This window comes from Neovison vison, chromosome 13 (assembly GCF_020171115.1).
Source record: "Neovison vison isolate M4711 chromosome 13, ASM_NN_V1, whole genome shotgun sequence".
Taxonomy (NCBI): domain Eukaryota; kingdom Metazoa; phylum Chordata; class Mammalia; order Carnivora; family Mustelidae; genus Neogale; species Neogale vison.
Genome location: NC_058103.1, coordinates 133,307,295 through 133,326,791, shown reverse-complemented (window position 1 = coordinate 133,326,791; position 19,497 = coordinate 133,307,295). Strand labels below are relative to the sequence as shown.

Here is a 19,497-nt window from a genome sequence, read left to right as displayed (position 1 = left end):
ATCCAAAGTCTTGTCATCACCTCAATTTATCTGTGCCCATGAAGGGGTTGACATTTGGTAGTAGACTGCTGACAGGGAAGTCAAAGCAGTGGTGGTGCCTGGGGGCTGAAGCCAGAGTCATCAAGAAAGCTGACTTGTGGTGTCCTGGCAGGCTTCTCCAGGATCTCAGTTAGAGTGTGTTAGGTGCTGGTCTTAGCTGAGATCCCAGGAGGCTCCCTCATGGGCCTGATACTACTAGAATAGCTTGCATTCTACCTAGGACTGGGGAAGTCCACCATCAAAGATTCACTTCACAGGCTTGGAGGCTAGCCTCTGCCTTATGCTGCTTCTGCAAGGAGAAGAGATACTGGGATATAATCCCAGAGAAAATGAGGCTGTGCTGCGGAAGGCAACTAAGTGCTGGGGAGAATTTAGGAGTCTCCCAGGGAATTAAAAAGCCAAAGAAGGGCCAGTTTTAGGGGGAAAGCATAAAGTAAAGGGCACTGATCCTCACTGGGCCTCTCAGGACACAGTAATCAGATGGCCTGATAGGAACAGCCAAGGCTAAGAAGGGCTTTGGTTTATGCAAGATACGGGAGGACGTGTATGCAAGATACGGGAGACTGAACCACTGTAATTCACATCTGTGGACACTGCATGTACCCTAGTAGAGGAGAAACCAGTATCTCCTTTTCTCCTCTTCTGGCTGGCTATCCTTTCCCAGGTAAACCAAGTCTTTGGCTTCCAATAGCACGTTGTGGTACATGCTGGACTCTAAACGTATCAATTTGCTTGAAATTTTGTGGGTGTGGGCTTGGAATGTTCTTAGAGAGCTTAATGACTCACTGGAATGCTGGAAAAGTAAGATGCGGGAGAGATTTGGAGAGGGGTTATTCCAGCTCCAAGCAGCAGGTGGATTTATATAGATTCCAGGGGCAGAGGCCAGATCAGGTCTGCTGAAGCAGCAGCCCAAGATCCCCTTCACATTTCTGTGAGAGGGAACCCTAGAGCCGAGTTTAGGTTAAATTAAAAAATTGGAGAGCTGGAACATTAAACTCTATCTTGTGGATTTTAATTTTCACACAAAAAAGTGGCTTTTCTTCAGGTCACAGATTTTTTTTTTCCATTCAGTTTTTTATTTCTTTTTTTTTCAATTTATTTATTTTCAGAAAAACAGTATTCATTATTTTTTCACCACACCCAGTGCTCCATGCAATCCATGCCCTCTATAATACCCACCACCTGGTACCCCAACCTCCCACCCCCCCGCCACTTCAAACCCCTCAGATTGTTTTTCAGAGTCCATAGTCTCTCGTGGTTCACCTCCCCTTCCAATTTACCCCAACTCCCTTCTCCTCTCTAACACCCCTTGTCCTCCATGCTATTTGTTATGCTCCACAAATAAGTGAAACCCTATGATAATTGACTCTCTCTGCTTGACTTATTTCAAAAAAAAAAAAGTATCTGGAAGAAATAAGTCAGGTCACAGATTTCTTGATGAAACTTACTAGGAAACAGGACTCACGTCATTCAAATCTAGGGAATTTTTTGCTCCTGACATTCTGGTTATTTGGACAAGCTATCATCTGATGGTTGCACTGCACAGCTCTCTAGTGAGTTCTGCTGGGTTCCATAACTACACACAATCTGAGATAAGAAATAAGATAACAGTGATTTGATGACCCAGGAACAATGTGGCCTTGGAACTGACTTAACTACTATCTCTTTCAAACCATTTCAGAGACATCTGAAGATAAAAAAAAATTTTTTTTTTAGTGTGTGTGTGTGTGTGATCTCACTGATTCCCAGATCAGAGGTAGATATTATGGGAGAAATTCCCCAGAGTAGAAGGATTCCCATCTCCTGAGGGAACAATCAGTGAGTTAAAAGAGAGCAAAAAGATGGTGAGACAGCCCAGCCCATTCTCCCCGTGCCAGGCCCACAACTGGTCCACTCACTTTTTTGGCCCCCTGCATTCCATGTATGGAGTGATAATAATGATGATAATAATACTACTATTAATAATAACAACACACATTAGGAAGTGGAGGTGCAACGTGGGGGTTTGGGGGGTAGGAAAAGAAAAAATGAAAGAAGATGGGATCGGGAGGGAGACAAACCATAAAAGACTCAATCTCACAAAACAGGCTGAGGGTTGCTGGGGGGAGGGGGGATCGGGAGAGGGTGGTGGGGTTATGGACATTGGGGAGGTTATGTGCTATGGTGAGTGCTGTGAAATGTATAAACCTGGTGATTCACAGACTTGTACCCCTGGGGATAAAAATACATTATAAGTTTATAAAAAAATTAAAAAATTAATTTAAAAATAACAAAAAAATAATAATAACAATACACAACAGTTCCTTAACACTTACATCTGCCTGGCACCATGACAAATTCCTCACATAAATTATTCCACTTAAGCCCGCAAGAACCTTATGCAGTAGGTGTTATCACCATCTTCATCATCACCTTTTCAGACCTAAATGCTTCTTCTATAATTCACTCATGGAGCTAAGCTTTGAAACTAGACAAAAGATGTTCCAGAGTCAAGCTCTGTGCCCTCTTTTGCTCTTCCTACTTCCATATGGCTAGGCAGCAGAACACTATCTAGGCTGACTTTCTTCCTCCATGCAACAGAGCTGGAAGAAGGTGCCTTTAGGATGGGCATGGGACAGAGGGGAGGAGAAGGCCCTAATTAGATCTCAAGCTGAAACTGCTTCTATCCAGTTCTCTGCCTGCCTAACAGAAAACTAACTGTCACACTCTCAATACAGTGTTCCTCTAACTCTTAAGTCCTTAAAAGATCTGTGTGATCGGCATCCACCAGTATTCCATGAAGAGGTGGACTAACAGGAAGTTCAGGGTTTAGGCACTCCTGTGGTGTCTGGCCATAATATCATTTTCATTTCAAATAAAGACTGATGCAGGAAATGTACTGTATTCTTTTCGCATTTAGTAAGAAGAAAAGAGAGAGAGGGAGATAGGGAGAGAGAGAGAGAAGCATGATGAGCTTCTTAATCTTGATTTTCCAAAGCTGAGATGTGACAGGCGAGTCTCTAGGTGTGTCTAGAGAGAAGACGGCACTAGAGGCTGTGACTGTGGAGGGGATTCAAGTATCGGTGTGTGCATCTATATCTATGAGTCACACTAAGACGGCTCAATAGGCAACAGGTTAAACACAAGCTGCACACACCCCAAGAGTGCCTGCAAATTAGAGGATTCCTTTAAAACTTAGGAAAGTGGTTTTTAGTGACTGACACTGAAAGAGTATAAACAAAAGCCTGATATAAACCTTATACTATTTGAAACAAATGTGTTGTTTTTATCACTATTAGAAAGAAACCTGGACAGCCATGTTCTACAATCTGCATATTTACCCCATAACTTCCAATTTAAACATTTCTATTTCAAAGCATGACATCCGCCTCACGCAAGGTAACTGCGGTCACTCCGGTGGTTTCCATGCTCCCAGAAAGGAAGGTGTGTGCTTTGTCTCCCCCTACCTTTTCAGCTTCGTCCCATATCTCAACCTCGCCTAGGAAGTTTTCAGGCCTTGTTGACAAATTTAATTGAAAGGAGAAGCCAAATGTTGAATAAACAGACTGCAAAAACTGCAAACAGCCATTTATTTCTTCTTCAATCTGAAATGAGAGCAAACAAAATATTCTAGAGTTAACACCAAATTAAATTAAATTTTAAAACAAAGCATGTTTTTACAGTATAGTTGGTGACACTGTTTTGGTTGTTCCTCTACTCCTTAACCAAATATTCAGGGAATGCCCACCATATGTCAGGCGTGAGCAGGCTACAAGCAGCTCCCAATCCAGTGTTGGGGCGGGGGCAGGAGGGAGACAGAAAAACAGGCAAGGCTACCTCACCATAAGCAGTGCTACACAATAGGGGGAAGGGCCGCTGTCCAGAAGAAGTGATAGCCAAACTGCAGCCAGAGGGTAAGTTAAGAGTTCTCAATGGAAAGCTAGGGCACAGTTTTTGGAGCAGAGGAAAGACTAAGAGTAAGGACCCAGAGGACAGAGGAGCAGGCTACAACCAGGGAGCCACAGGAAGCTGCCGTGGGACTGAGCTGTGTATCACAGGGAAGAGGGCACAGAAGGGTGGTAGGTGATCAGGCTAGAGGCAGGCAGGGGCCAGAGAAAATTAAGGATTTATGGAACATAAATGAGGTCCCAGAGAGTGCAGCGGGATCAGAGCCAGGGCCCTTGGGGATGGGGAGAAAGGAGGGCACGTTTAAATGCAAACAGAATAGGGCCAACAAAACTAGAGCCCTTTAGGAAGGGGCGGGGGGCACAGGCAAGGATCTGCATTCTGTCACTACGGACCAGTTTGACTTTTTCAGAGTTTTCATCTGTGATATCACACAGTACATGCTCTAGTTGTGGCTGGCTTTCTTCACTCAGCATAATTATTTTGAGATAAACCCATGTTATGTGTGTCCATAGATCATTCCTCCCTATGGCTGAGTAGTTTTCCATTGGTACCTGTACCACAGTTACTTTTTACATCCATCTATTTCTAGGCATTAGGGTTGTTTCCATAGTTCAGCTATTTTGAATAAAGCTGCAATGAACTTTTGTGTTCAAGTCTTTGCATGGACGTGGGCTTTCTTTTTCTCTTGGGGGGAAAAAGGAGTAAGATGGCTGGGTCATTTGGTAGATGTGTATTTAAGTTTTTAAGAAAATGTCCAAATGTTGTTGAATTTTATATTCCCACCAATGGGCCTGTCATATGGTAGATTACATTGACAGATATTCTGACACTGAATCAGCCTCACATCCCTGAAGGCGAGACCTCAAGTGCTAATGATGTGTAATTATTTTAATATATTTTGAAATTCTATTTGTTAATAGTATATTAAGGACTTTTGCATCTGTATTCATGTGGGATGCTGGTCTGTGGTTCTGTCTGATTTTAGTATCAGTTAATACTAGCTTCATAAAATGAACTAGGAAGTATTTTCTCCTATTTCAGAACAGAGTGTATAGAATAATTCTTCTTTAAATGTTCAATAGAATTCTCCAGTGAAAAAAGCCTGAGCCTGGAGATTCCATTTTGGGGGAATTTTTAAATTACAAATTCTATTTCCTTAATAGTGATGGGATTTTTTCAAATGATTTATTTCCTATCAGGTGATTTGTGGAGGTTTGTGCTTTTCAAGGAATTAGTACATTTCAACTAAGTTATCAAACTAATTTATGTATAATAAATTTATTTTTTTTTTAAATGTTTGGTAGAATTCCCCCGGGAAGCCATCTGGCCCTGGGCTTTTGTTTGTTTGGAGATTTTTAATGACTGTTTCAATCTCCTTACTGGTTATGGGTCTGTTCAGGCTTTCTATTTCTTCCTGGTTCAATTTTGGTAGTTTATATGTTTCTAGGAATGCATCCATTTCTTCCAGATTGTCAAATTTGTTGGCGTAGAGTTGCTCATAGTAGGTTCTTATAATAGTTTGTATTTCTTTGGTGTTAGTTGTGATCTCTCCTCTTTCATTCATGATTTTATTTATTTGGGTCCTTTCTCTTTTCTTTTTGATAAGTCTGGCCAAGGGTTTATCAATTTTATTAATTCTTTCAAAGAACCAGCTCCTAGTTTGGTTGATTTGTTCTATTGTTTTTTTGGTTTCTATTTCATTGATTTCTGCTCTGATCTTTATGATTTCTCTTCTCCTGCTGGGCTTAGGGTTTCTTTCTTGTTCTTTCTCCAGCTCCTTTAGGTGTAGGGTTAGGTTGTGTACCTGAGACCTTTCTTGTTTCTTGAGAAAAGCTTGTACCGCTATATATTTTCCTCTCAGGACTGCCTTTGTTGTGTCCCACAGATTTTGAACCGTTGTATTTTTATTATCATTTGTTTCCATGATTTTTTTCAATTCTTCTTTAATTTCCCGGTTGACCCATTCATTCTTTAGAAGGATGCTGTTTAGTCTCCATGTATTTGTGTTCTTTCCAAACTTCCTCTTGTGGTTGAGTTCTAGCTTCAGAGCATTATGGTCTGAAAATATGCAGGGAATGATCCCAATCTTTTGATACCGGTTGAGTCCTGATTTAGGACCGAGGATGTGATCTATTCTGGAGAATGTTCCATGTGCACTAGAGAAGAATGTGTATTCTGTTGCTTTGGGATGAAATGTTCTGAATATATCTGTGATGTCCATCTCATCCAGTGTATCATTTAAGGCCTTTATTTCCCTGTTGATCTTTTGCTTGGATGATCTGTCCATTTCAGTGAGGGGAGTGTTAAAGTCCCCTACTATTATTGTATTATTGTTGATGTGTTTCTTTGATTTTGTTATTAATTGGTTTATATAGTTTGCTGCGCCCACGTTGGGGGCACAGATATTCCAAAAAATAGAAATGGAAGGAAAACTCCCAAACTCATTTTATGAGGCCAGCATCACCTTGATCCCAAAACCAGACAAGGATCCCATCAAAAAAGAGAGCTACAGACCAATATCCTTGATGAACACAGATGCAAAAATTCTCACCAAAATACTAGCCAATAGGATTCAACAGTACATTAAAAGGATTATTCACCACGACCAAGTGGGATTTATCCCAGGGCTGCAAGGTTGGTTCAACATCCGCAAATCAGTCAATGTGATACAACACATCAATAAAAGAAAGAACAAGAACCATATGATACTCTCAATAGATGCTGAAAAAGCATTTGACAAAGTACAGCATCCCTTCCTGATCAAAACCCTTCAAAGTGTAGGGATAGAGGGCACATACCTCAATATCATCAAAGCCATCTATGAAAAACCCACTGCAAATATCATTCTCAATGGAGAAAAACTGAAAGCTTTTCCACTAAGGTCAGGAACACGGCAAGGATGTCCATTATCACCACTGCTATTCAACATAGTACTAGAAGTCCTAGCCTCAGCAATCAGACAACAAAAGGAAATTAAAGGCATCCAAATCGGCAAAGAAGAAGTCAAATTATCACTCTTCGCAGATGATATGATACTCTATGTGGAAAACCCAAAAGACTCCACTCCAAAACTGCTAGAACTTGTACAGGAATTCAGTAAAGTGTCAGGATATAAGATCAATGCACAGAAATCAGTTGCATTTCTATACACCAACAACAAGACAGAAGAAAGAGAAATTAAGGAGTCAATCCCATTTACAATTGCACCCCAAACCACAAGATACCTAGGAATAAACCTAACCAAAGAGGCTAAGAATCTATACTCAGAAAACTATAAAGTACTCATGAAAGAAATTGAGGAAGATACAAAGAAATGGAAAAATGTTCCATGCTCCTGGATTGGAAGAATAAATATTGTGAAAATGTCTATGCTACCTAAAGCAATCTACACATTTAATACAATTCCTATCAAAGTACCATCCATCTTTTTCAAAGAAATGGAACAAATAATTTTAAAATTTATATGGAACCAGAAAAGACCTCGAATAGCCAAAGGGATATTGAAAAACAAAGCCAAAGTTGGTGGCATCACAATTCCGGACTTCAAGCTTTATTACAAAGCTGTCATCATCAAGACAGCATGGTACTGGCACAAAAACAGACACATAGACCAATGGAACAGAATAGAGAGCCCAGAAATAGACCCTCAACTCTATGGTCAACTAATCTTCGACAAAGCAGGAAAGAATGTCCAATGGAAAAAAGACAGCCTCTTCAGTAAATGGTGTTGGGAAAATTGGACAGCCACGTGCAGAAAAATGAAATTGGACCATTTCCTTACACCACACACAAAAATAGATTCAAAATGGATTAAGGACCTCAATGTGAGAAAGGAATCCATCAAAATCCTTGAGGAGAACACAGGCAGCAACCTCTTCGACCTCAGCCGCAGCAACATCTTCCTAGGAACATCGCCAAAGGCAAGGGAAGCAAGGGCAAAAATGAACTTTTGGGATTTCATCCAAATCAAAAGCTTTTGCACAGCAAAGGAAACAGTTAACAAAACCAAAAGACAACTGACAGAATGGGAGGAGATATTTGCAAACGACATATCAGATAAAGGACTAGTGTCCAAAATCTATAAAGAACTTAACAAACTCAACACCCAAAGAACAAATAATCCAATCAAGAAATGGGCAGAGGACATGAACAGACGTTTCTGCAAAGAAGACATCCAGATGGCCAACAGACACATGAAAAAGTGCTCCATATCACTCGGCATCAGGGAAATACAAATCAAAACCACAATGAGATATCACCTCACACCAGTCAGAATGGCTAAAATCAACAAGTCAGGAAATGACAGATGCTAGCGAGGATGCGGAGAAAGGGGAACCCTCCTACACTGTTGGTGGGAATGCAAGCTGGTGCAACCACTCTGGAAAACAACATGGAGGTTCCTCAAAATGTTGAAAATAGAACTGCCCTATGACCCAGCAATTGCACTACTGGGAATTTACCCTAAAGATACAAACGTAGTGATCCAAAGGGGCACGTGCACCCGAATGTTTATAGCAGCAATGTCCACAATAGCCAAACTATGGAAAGAACCTAGATGTCCATCAACAGATGAATGGATCAAGAAGAGGTGGTATATATACACAATGGAATACTATGCAGCCATCAAAAGAAACGAAATCTTGCCATTTGCGACAACATGGATGGAACTAGAGCGTATCATGCTTAGCGAAATAAGTCAAGCGGAGAAAGACAAATATCATATGCTCTCCCTGATATGAGGGAGTGGTGATGCAACATGGGGGCTTAAGTGGGTAGGAGAAGAATCCATGAAACAAGATGGGATAGGGAGGGAGACAAACCATAAGTGACTCTTAATCTCACGAAACAAACTGTGGGTTGCTGGGGGGAGGGGGGTTGGGAGAAGGGGGGTAGGGTTATGGACATTGGGGAGGGTATGTGCTTTTGGGTAAATTGGAAGGGGAGATGAACCATGAGACACTATGGACTCTGAAAAACAATCTGAGGGGTTTGAAGTGGCGGGGGGGTGGGAGGTTGGGGTACCAGGTGGTGGGTATTATAGAGGGCACAGCTTGCATGGAGCACTGGGTGTGGTGAAAAAATAATGAATACTGTTTTTCTGAAAATAAATAAATTGGAAAAAAAATACAGAAAAAAAAATAAAACAAATTTATTTTTTTAAGATTTTATTTATTTGACAGAGAGTGACAAAGAGAGAGGGAAAACAAGCAGGGGAAATAAGAGAGGGAGAAGGAGGCTTCCCACTGAGCAGGGAGCCCCATGTAAGGCTTGATCCTAGGACCCTGGGATTGTGACCTGAGCTGAAAGCAGACACTTAACAACTGAGCAGGTGACCTGCTCAGTTAACAACCTAGGTGACCTGTACAGTTGTTTATTATAGTAATTTATTATGTTTTTGATGTCTTCAAGGTCTTTAGTGATATCCCCTATTGACTCCTGATATTGGTAATTTGTGTCTTCCCAACTTTTTTCTTTGTTAGTCTAAAAGGAAATGTGCCAATTTCTAATTCTTTTTAAGGAAACAGTTTTTTGTCTCATTATTTTTTTCCATTGCTTTCCTGTCTTCAATTTCATTGATTTCTTCTCTGGTCTTTAACCCAGCCTTCCTTGTTATTTTGGGTTTATTTTGCCCTTCTTTTTTTCTAGGTCTTGAGATGAGAGCCTAGATATTGATTTGAGACTTTTCTGCTTTTATTATATATGCATTTAATGCTATCTGTTTACTTTTTAGCACTGCTTTTGCTGTGCTCCATACATTTTAATATATTTCCATTTTAATTGGTTATTTTAACCATCTACATTTAAAATGCTACAATTTAAGTTTGTCTTTTGTGTTGTTTTTATTATTTCCTTCTTGTATGGCCTTATTATTCATTTCTGTCTTCTTTTTTCTGCTTTTCCTTGGCTTAATGTTATATTTTTTAGAATTCCATTTTGTCTATTTTTAAGCATATATCTGTGTATCTTTTTTTAGTGGTTCTTCTAGGTATTACATAACAGCCTACTGACGTCATCATTTTGCCAATTCGAGTATAGGAACCTTACCTCCTTTACTCCATGTATAGTATAATTTTCTTACACATTTCCTCTTACATATGCTCAGAACCATATCAGTGTTATAATTTTTGCTTCAACCATCAAGCATAATTCAGAAAACTCAAAAGGAAAGTGAAATTATGTTTTACTTTTACGATTTTCTTTCTTCCTTATTGATGTTCCAAGACACCTTTTTTAATCACTTCCTTTCTGTTTAGAGAACTTCCAATAGCCATTATTTTAAGATAGGTTTGATGTCTTGATTTCCCTTTCATTCCTGAAGGATATTTTTTCTGTATATAGAATTCTGGATTGATAGCTCTTTCAGCATTTGAAAAGTGTTGTTCACTTCCTTCTGACATCCGTGGCTTTTGGTGAGAAATCTGCTCTTGTGCAAAAACAAAACAAAACAAACAAAAACTTTTCTTAAAGATAATGTCAATTTCTTCTCACTGCTTTCAGAAATTTTCTTTGTCATTAGTTTTCAGGAGTTTGGTTATGCTTTATCTTGATATGGATTTCTTTGGGCTTATCTGTTTTAGAGTTTTCTCAGCTTCTTGAATCTGTAGACTTATGTTTTTTGCCAAATTTGGCAAATTTTCAGCCATATGTCTTCGAGTACTTTTCACTTTTACCCTTATTCCCCTCTTCTTCCAGAACTTTGTTGACATAAATATTAGAGATTTTTAGTCCCCCGGATCTCTGAAGTTGTGTTCACTTTTCTTCCAGTCTCTTTTCTCTTTGTTGTTCAGACTGGGTCATTTCTATGGTTGCCTTCAAGTTCATGGATTCTTTTTTTTGTCCCCTTCTTTCTACTCATGAATCCACCCACTGTTTTATTTCAGTTGTTATATTTTTCAGTTCAAAGATTTTCATTTGGCTCTTCTTTATACCTTTATTTCTTTTTTTTAAAGGCGTATTTATCTGAGAAAGAGAAAGAGAGCAGGCGAAGGGGTAAAGGGAGGGAATCCTCAAGCAGGCTCCACACCCTGCATGGAGCCCAATGTGGGGCTCAATCCCAGGATCCTGAGATCATGACCTGAGCCAAAACCAAGAGTTGGTCACTTAACCAACTGAGCCACCACCCAAGCACCCCTCTTTTACTTATTTCTGGAGATTTTCTATTTCTTTCTTGAAGCTATGTTTTCATTTTTTTCCAAATGTATTTGTACTTGCTTGGTAAGACATTCTTACGATGGCTTCTTTAAAATTTTAGTCAGATAATGCTAATATCCTTGTAATCTCCACATTAGTGTAGATTGTCCTTTCTCATTAAGTTGAGATTTTCCTAATTCTTGGCATGAATGACTTTTGATTTATAAAATTTAAAATTTGGGTAAAGTGTTATAAGACCTTTCATTTTATTTAAACCTCTGTAGCTGGCTTCCATAGATTCTGCTCCAACAGGGAGGGTGAAGTACTACTTCCTGGTTACTTCAAAGTAGGAATAGAGGGTCTAGGTTTTCCACTGGGGACCCATGAAAGTAGGAGCTCCTCATTACTGATGGTGACAGTGGGATTGTTGGCAGGGTGAGGTAGGGAGTATCGTGTTGCTGCTCCTCACATGGCCATTATTGACCACATTGAATGCATGGCCTCATTGCTGTGGGGTGGTAGTAAAAGTCCTATCTCTCCACTAGACCTCCTCCAACAGCACTCAAACAGGGACTAGGAGAGGCACCTTGTTACTGCCAGAAGAGGGTGGAAGTCTAGGCCCACATGGTTTCTCCACGGACACTATGAAGTATGTGGGAGGTCTCTGTTAATGCTCGGCAAGGATATGAAGAATTGATATTATTTTTTCTTTCAGTGCTTGATAGAATTCCCCAGGGATTCCGTAATGGCCTGGGGATTTCTCTGTGCAAAGGCCATTCACTACCAATTCAATTTCTTTAATAGATGAAGAGTACTCAGATTATCTATTACTTCTTGAGTGAGTCTGTAGTTTGTCTTTTAAAGAATCTGTCCATTTTATCTAAGTTGCCAAATTTACTGGCATAAAATTGTTCATAATATTGTCTTACTATTCTTTTACTATTTATAGAATCTGAAGTAATGTCATATCTCTCATTTCTAGTATTTTTAATTTGTATCTTCTCTTTTTTTCCTGATCAGTCTGACTAAAAGTTTATACTTTATTGATCTTCTCAGAGAACTAGACTTTGATTTTTACTGGAGGTTTGTATTATTTTTCTTTTCTTCTATTTCATTGATTTCTGCTGTTATTTTATTTCTTATGCTTACTTCTGATATAATTTGGTATTTTTTTTCTAGTCTATTAAAGTGGAAGCTGAGGTTACTTATTTGAAACCATTATTCTTTTCTGATACAGGCATTTAGTGCTACAAATGTCCCTTGAAGTACTATTTTAATGCTGTCCCATAAATTTTGATATATTGTATTTCCTATCATTTCTTTTGATATATTATATTTGCTAATTGCCCCCTTTGATTTCTTCTTTGATCCATGGATTATTTAGAAGTGTGTTATTTACTTTACAAATATTTGGGAGTTTTTCAGATAGCCATTACTGATTTTGACTTTAATTCCACTACAGCCAGAGAATGTTATTTTGTATGAATTGAATCTCTTTAAATTTATTGATAATTCCTTCAGTTCCAGAATATGGTCTATTTTGGTAAATATTCTGTGTACATTTTCAAAGAATGTATACTCTGCTGTTATTGGTTGAAGTGTTCTATGAATGTCAATTAGGTCAAGTAGGTCAATTAGCTATCAAATCAAATTTGATAGTTGACTCTTTTCATGGCAATTTTTATTTAAACTGACATGAAAACCTGAAAAAATAAAATCTCACTTCTAGGCAATACTGAAAAATGAACAGAAAAAACAAAATTCTACCAAATATCTTAAAATATTCCAATAAATGTATTTAAGTTAATAAAATGGAAGACATTTGATAGGAAAAGATAATAAAATCATAAGAAATTACAGATCTATTACCAATTAGAGGATCAAAAAAGTCAGAGCTAAAGGAGACCTCAGAGATGAGAACAGATATCTTACTTTAGAGGGACTCTGAAACTAAGAGATGCATCCAGTGCAACACACTGGATTTATGTCAACCAAGCTTCACCCTGTATTACCTGCTCTACTGTGCAGAAGATGTGGGCATCATCCTGCTGGAAGCGCCGAACTCGAGTCAAGCCACTTAAAGTTCCTGACAATTCATTCCTATGAAGAACTCCAAAATCAGCGAATCTGATAGGCATTTCCCTCCATGATCGTGGACGATGAGCAAACATTAGACTAGAAAAGATGCAACAACACACAGCTTTTACTCAGCACAGAAAAAAATTAAGTGATTATCTAAATATTAACAAGTTACAGTTAAGCCTCAAGATTTGTAAAGACCCTATTCTGGTTCTCAGATCACCAGTTTAAAAAAAAAATTCCTCAGGGGCTCCTTGGTGCCCCAGTTGGTCAAGCATCTGACTCTTGATTTCAGCTTGGGTCATAATCTCAGGGTCGTAAGACTGAGCCCCAATGTGGGTTCCCTCTCCCTCTCCTGCTGTTCCTCCCTGTGCTCACTTTCTCTCTTCCTCAAAAAAAAAAAAATCTTCTAGGAATTATTGAACTTACACCACTGCAGCACTCTGAGAAAGAACCCTGTCTATTATCTCTTTCAGAAATTCTGTTCCCTATTCCGAATGAATTTCCATTTACTATGTACAGTTCATTTTAAAGGCTACTTTTTTCTTTTTAAATATTTTACTTATTTATTTGACACAGAGAGAGAGAGACAGCAAGAGAGAAAACACAAGTAGGGGGAGTGGGAGAGAGAGAAGCGGGCCTCCCGACAAGCAGGGGAGCCTGATTCGGGGCTTGATCTCAGGACCCTGGGATCATGACCTGAGCCAAGGCAGATGCTTAACGACTGAGCCACCCAGGTGCCCCACAAAGTCTATTTCTTAAGTGGAGCCCTCCTGGATACTTCCCTAAATGGGGCCTGATAGTCTCTCCTCAGGCTCTGAGATCACCCCAAACATGCCACTAATTTGACACTGAACTTCCATTTTCATAACTGATTGCCTACCTGTTTCTGTCCCACTCTGCTCATGAGGAGATGGACTCTGAGGAAACGGACTGTTTTCCCATTTCCCTGAGGAAATGGACTGTATCTTAATTTCCTTGGCATTTCTAGCACCAAGCACCATAAGCGCTCATGAATTGTTCCCTATCGAATAAAAGACCACCCTTCTGGAAGGAAAAAAAAAAAAGACTAAAAAAACCACTCCTGGCTTTCCTCCCATCACCACTAATCCACTGTGATCCTACTTCCTTCTTCCAAGGTACGAAAATCAAAATTTCATTCCCTACTTTCATTTAGACGTATTTATAATTATAGCTGAAATCACAGGTTATAACTTCAAATATTACCTAATAGGAAATTGAGTTAAAGAGTTAACACAGAGAATGCAAGACTCTAGGTTAGGTTCCAACTTCTGTTTAAAAAGAGAGCAAATGAATGTTTATACACCCATTTTCATAAAATTAAAGGTAAATATATATTTTTTACATGCTGTCATCATAAAGTTGAACTTCTTTTTGTCTTTACTGACTAGGGCAAAGAATTTCGTTCAGTTTGTTTTGAGGTTTTGTACTTACTTATAAGGCCAATTTACTTGAAACTATGTATGCTGATGATACAAAATTACAACAGTTGGGATATTTTTTGGGGAGACTCATGTCTGTTCACATCCTATTGTGAAGTACGCTTGTCTTAAAGGGTTGAATTTACACACCAGCTTTATGATAACTACATTGTTTCAAAAAATCTGAGACAAGACTGTAAGATGTATCACTGTATTATGTATTGCTAGAAAGGAAAATAACCATGAAGTTATGACATAAAGCTAAAGCTAAGATGCCCCAATTACATGAAGCATTCTAATTTCAGGGATGTTAAAATGTCAGAGAGTGGGTGGGAAGGTATCTTAGAATCAGTGAAATCCAGTAACCCACTGATTTTGACTTCACTAGCCTTTTCAGTATATAAGAACTAAATGTTCTGCAAATAGGTATATTTGAAGTGTATTACTCTTGCAAAACCAAATATAATAATTTTAATAAAACTGATATATAATTCCATCTCTAAGAGGCGCAAAAACTAAATGGTTTCCAGCAAACATTCCACATCTGCCCAAGATCAAACACATCTTGAAGAGTAAATGCATTCCCCAGAGTGAAAGAACTTTGTAAAGATGACTGATATCCACCACTCCTCAGATTAAAGGAATCCGTTAACTCCAAAAAAGCAAACTAGTATTATTAAGAGCTGTGATGAGGTGTGCTATGTGCTCTTATGCAACAAAGATCTGCTTCACTTTTCATACTCACCAGTGCCCTGGACAGTTCATGGGCTTTAGGGCAAATGTATCCTTCTCAATATCAAAGGTAAACATGTTCTCACTATAATGCTGCCAGTGACCTGAGGTCTCCCATAGTTTGCTGTTGTACATGTTGGGAGAGAGCACTTCTGTGAAGTTACGTCGGTGATATTCCTCCTTTAAGATAAACATATTTAATGCTAAAATGTGGTATGACAGGTCACAAGTCCATGCAAAGTAACACTAGGGTGAATATTTCTTAATTTGGGATTACATTTTATGTTAATTTGTAGTTAATGTGCCCTCAGTTTTAGGTGTGCAGCTTTCTGGATCATGGAAGAAAGATTAAAATACTCTTAGTCTCATTTTCACATTAAGTATATTTATTTTGTACTATATAATAATATATAGTATATATAATCGGTTAATTCTTTGAAAATTAGTAATTGAAATTATATATATGTCATATATAATATTAAGTATGTTATTACATATTATTATGTATATATAAACTTTCTATAACTACAAATTCCAAAATCCTTATACATTCTAGATAAACAGCAAGTATTTTTCTTTTACTTAAGAGTCAGAATCACTTTATAACTTGATAAGCATGAATGCTATGTTGCATGCAAATTTAGTTTTGATCTATTTAGTCTTAAACAGAAATGAAGCTGAGAACTGTAATTTATAACACCTTAAGTGGTTGGTATCCATAAAGTCATAAGCTGTCTTCTCTTCCTCCCTACCTATCAACAGCATCCCCAGCTCAATCACTCGGGACAGGAAAAGAGAGTCTTTCAACCAAAGTTCTTAGTTTATGTAAACTTTTTTTTCTTCAAGGTATCAATCAGATGATCTCTGTTGCTGGTTTCTTAGGTTCTCACCATTTGCCAATCACTTAAGGGATGTCTGGCACAGATCTAGCCCAGCATATTTTAATGAAGTAGAAAATTTTTTTCTTACAGTTAAAGAAGTATAAAACATAATATTTTAAAATAACAAAGAACACTCATTTCATATCAATTAAAAGTACTCCATTGTTACTCTTCAGCAGAGTAACTTTTCGGTCTGGCTGTGGAGAGCTGGTCTCAGCCATTCAGTAAGCTGCTTTCCTATCTTTCATTTTTACTAAATTAGAAAGTCTTTACAAAATAATAGATCATTACAAAGGACAGCAATCATTCTGTGGCTATGTCAGATGCCTCTATATGTTCAGATTAGACAAGGTCCTAAAAATTGTGTTTGCTTTTTTGTTTTGACTAGAGACTATTTTAAAGCTAGGCTCGGGAGATAATCAATGGACTTTTAATCCACTCTGGATAATACTGCTAATCATGTTTACAATTTATGTGTTTTGGAATGATTTTAAAGTATGCCCTATGACGAGAAATGTCATTATGCTTACAGCTGATTTTCTGCAGTTTTGCTACTATAAATAAGGTTTCTGCGGACATTCAGATACAAGTCTCTGTATGTGCATGTTTTTGTTTTTCTAAAGTAAATAAGTAGGAGTGGAATTGATAGGTCACATGGTAAGCATATGTTTAATTGTGTAAGAAACTGCCAAACTGTTTTACAAAGTAGCAGTACCATTTTGCATTTCCACCAATGCGAGTTAGAATTTCTCCACATTCTTGCCAATCTCCGGTATTTTCAGGTTTGTGGTTGTTGTTGTTGTTGTTTTGCCATGGGGTGTGGTGGGGGGATAGTCTGGTGGACACGGAGCTTATGACAGCTTTAACTTTCATTTCTTTCTTTTTTTTAAATTTTTTTGAAAGAGAGAGAGTGAGAGACAACAAGCAGGGGTAAGGGAAGAGGGAGAGAGAGAACCTTAAGCAGGTCCCACACCCACTGCAGAGTCCGAGGTGGGGTTCAGTCTCTACAACCCTCAGATGACGACCTGAGCCAAAATCAAGAGTTGGATGCTTAGCTGACTGAGCCACACAGATATTTCTACTCAAAAGATTGTCTAGGGATAAACTGATGAACGATGTACAAGACCTCTAAAATAGAAGTTATAAAATACTGCTGAGGGAAAAGAAAGAACTAAATGAACTGACAAAATTTCCATGTCCAGAGATTGGAAAACTCAATGTGGTCAAGGTGTCAATTTCTTCAAATTAATCTATAGAATGAATGTAATTCCAATCAAAATCCCAATGAGTTATTTTTTAGGAAATGAAAAGGATGATATAAAATTCGTATGGAAGCACAAAGAATCTAGAATAGCCAAAATGATCCTGAATAAGAATAAAATTTAAAAATTTAATTACATTACTGATATTAAGACAATATATACTTACAGTAAGTTATGGTAGTCAAAGCAATGTGGTGTTAATGCAAGGACAGATAGCAAAGGGACCAAAAGAACAGAGTGAATATCCAGAAATTAATGGTTTAGGACAAAAGATTCTACTGCAGTAATAAATGGTACTGAAGTCACTGGATAAACCTGTGAATAAAAATCAACCTTGACCCCTCTTCCCCATGACCTAAAAATGAATTCAAGCTAGACCATAGCCTTGACTCTGAAAACAAATACAATCAAGCTTCTAGAATAGAAAAAAGAAGACTGTTTTCATGACTCTGAAGTCGGCAAAGATTCCTTAAAGAGGGCATGAAAAGCCCTAACCAGAAAAGAAAAGAATAATATACCAGACTTTGTTAAACATGAGAACTGTTGGCTAAAAGACATCATTAAGAAAATGAATCCATAAGCCACAGCTTGAAAAAACACACTCACAATATACACATTCAGCAAATGACGCATATCAGAATAAAGAAAGAGCCCCTAAAAAATCAATAATAAAAAGACAACTTAGTTTTTTAAGGTGGGGAAAAGACAAACAGGAACTTCACAAAAGAGGATATCCAAATGATCAATAAACATATGGAAAGGCTGTCATATTATTATTCATCAGGGAAATGCAGAATAATACCATGGTACCTCCCCGAACAACAAACTGATAAATACCAAGTGTTGAGGAGCATGTAGAGTAACTGGAACGCTCATACATTTCTGGAAGGAACAGTATATGGGTCAACCACTAAAAACTATTCAATATTTTCTTAAATTAGTCATTACCGTCCTATGACCTAGCAATTCCACTCCTGGTATATGCCCAAGAGAAGTGAGTACCTGTGTCCACCAAAAGACAGGTACAAAAATGTTGGTAACAGCTTCATGTATAATAGCTCCAAAGCGGAAACAACGTAAATGTAAATGTATGCCTACAGGAGAACAAATAAATACCCTGTTATATAGTCACAAAATGAAATACCTCAAACAATAGAAAGAAAATTATACACAAAATTTGGATGAATCTCAGACATTAAGTGGAACAAAAGAAGCCAGAAACACAATAGCTAATATTGTATGAAGTTTACAACAAGGCACAACTGATCTATAGTTAGGAGAAATCAGCAAGATCATCTCAGGTGAGAAGAGGGGAGGCAGGTATTGATTGGGAAGATGCAAGAGGACTTTATGAAAGGATGGAACTGTCCTAGGGGGCGCCTGGGTGAAATCAACTCTTGATTTCAGTTCAGGTCATGATCTCAGGATCATGGGATCAAGCCCTGTGCACACTGAACTGGGAGTCTGCTGGTCCTTCTCCATGTGTTCCTCCCCTGCTCTGTGTCTCTCTCCCTCTCAAATAAATAAATAAAATATTTTTTAAAAAAAGGCTGGAACTCGGGGCGCCTGGGTGGCTCAGTGGTTCGATCCTCTGCCTTCGGCTCAGGTCATGGTCTCGGGGTCCTAGGATCGAGCCCCACATCGGGCTCTCTGCTCGGCGGGGAGCCTGTTTCCTCCTCTCTCTCTGCCTTCCTCTCTGCCTACTTGTGATCTCTGCCTGTCAAATAAATAAACAAAATATTAATTTAAAAAAAGGCTGGAACTGTTCTATGTCTTGATTTAGGTGGTGATTGTATAGATGCACACACGTGTGAAAATTTCTTATGCTGTAAGCTTCATATTTATGCATTTCAACAAATGTAACTTGAATTTCAACCAGCAATTCTGGCATCAGCCTCCACCTGAATGCAGTCATATAAGGAACTCAATGTAGAACCACCTTGATAAGACTAACACTTAGACCATTAGAGATAATAATTAAAAAAAAAAACAAAAATGGGGACACCTGGGTGGCTCAGTCGGTTAAGGTCACAATCCCAGGGT

The 19,497-nt window shown here is 38.4% G+C and overlaps 1 protein-coding gene across 1 annotated transcript in view; it reads right to left on the bottom strand.

The window, feature by feature from the left end:
• TARS3 (threonyl-tRNA synthetase 3) overlaps positions 1 to 19,497 on the bottom strand; it is a 63,333-nt gene that overhangs the window by 14,569 nt on the left and 29,267 nt on the right. Inside the window, exons 10-12 of the mRNA XM_044230515.1 lie at positions 15,325 to 15,491; positions 13,071 to 13,233; positions 3,486 to 3,623 (exon numbers count right to left, since the gene is read on the bottom strand). Of these exons, the coding sequence (XP_044086450.1) occupies positions 3,486 to 3,623; positions 13,071 to 13,233; positions 15,325 to 15,491 (468 nt within the window). The remainder of the gene's footprint in view (positions 1 to 3,485; positions 3,624 to 13,070; positions 13,234 to 15,324; positions 15,492 to 19,497) is intronic.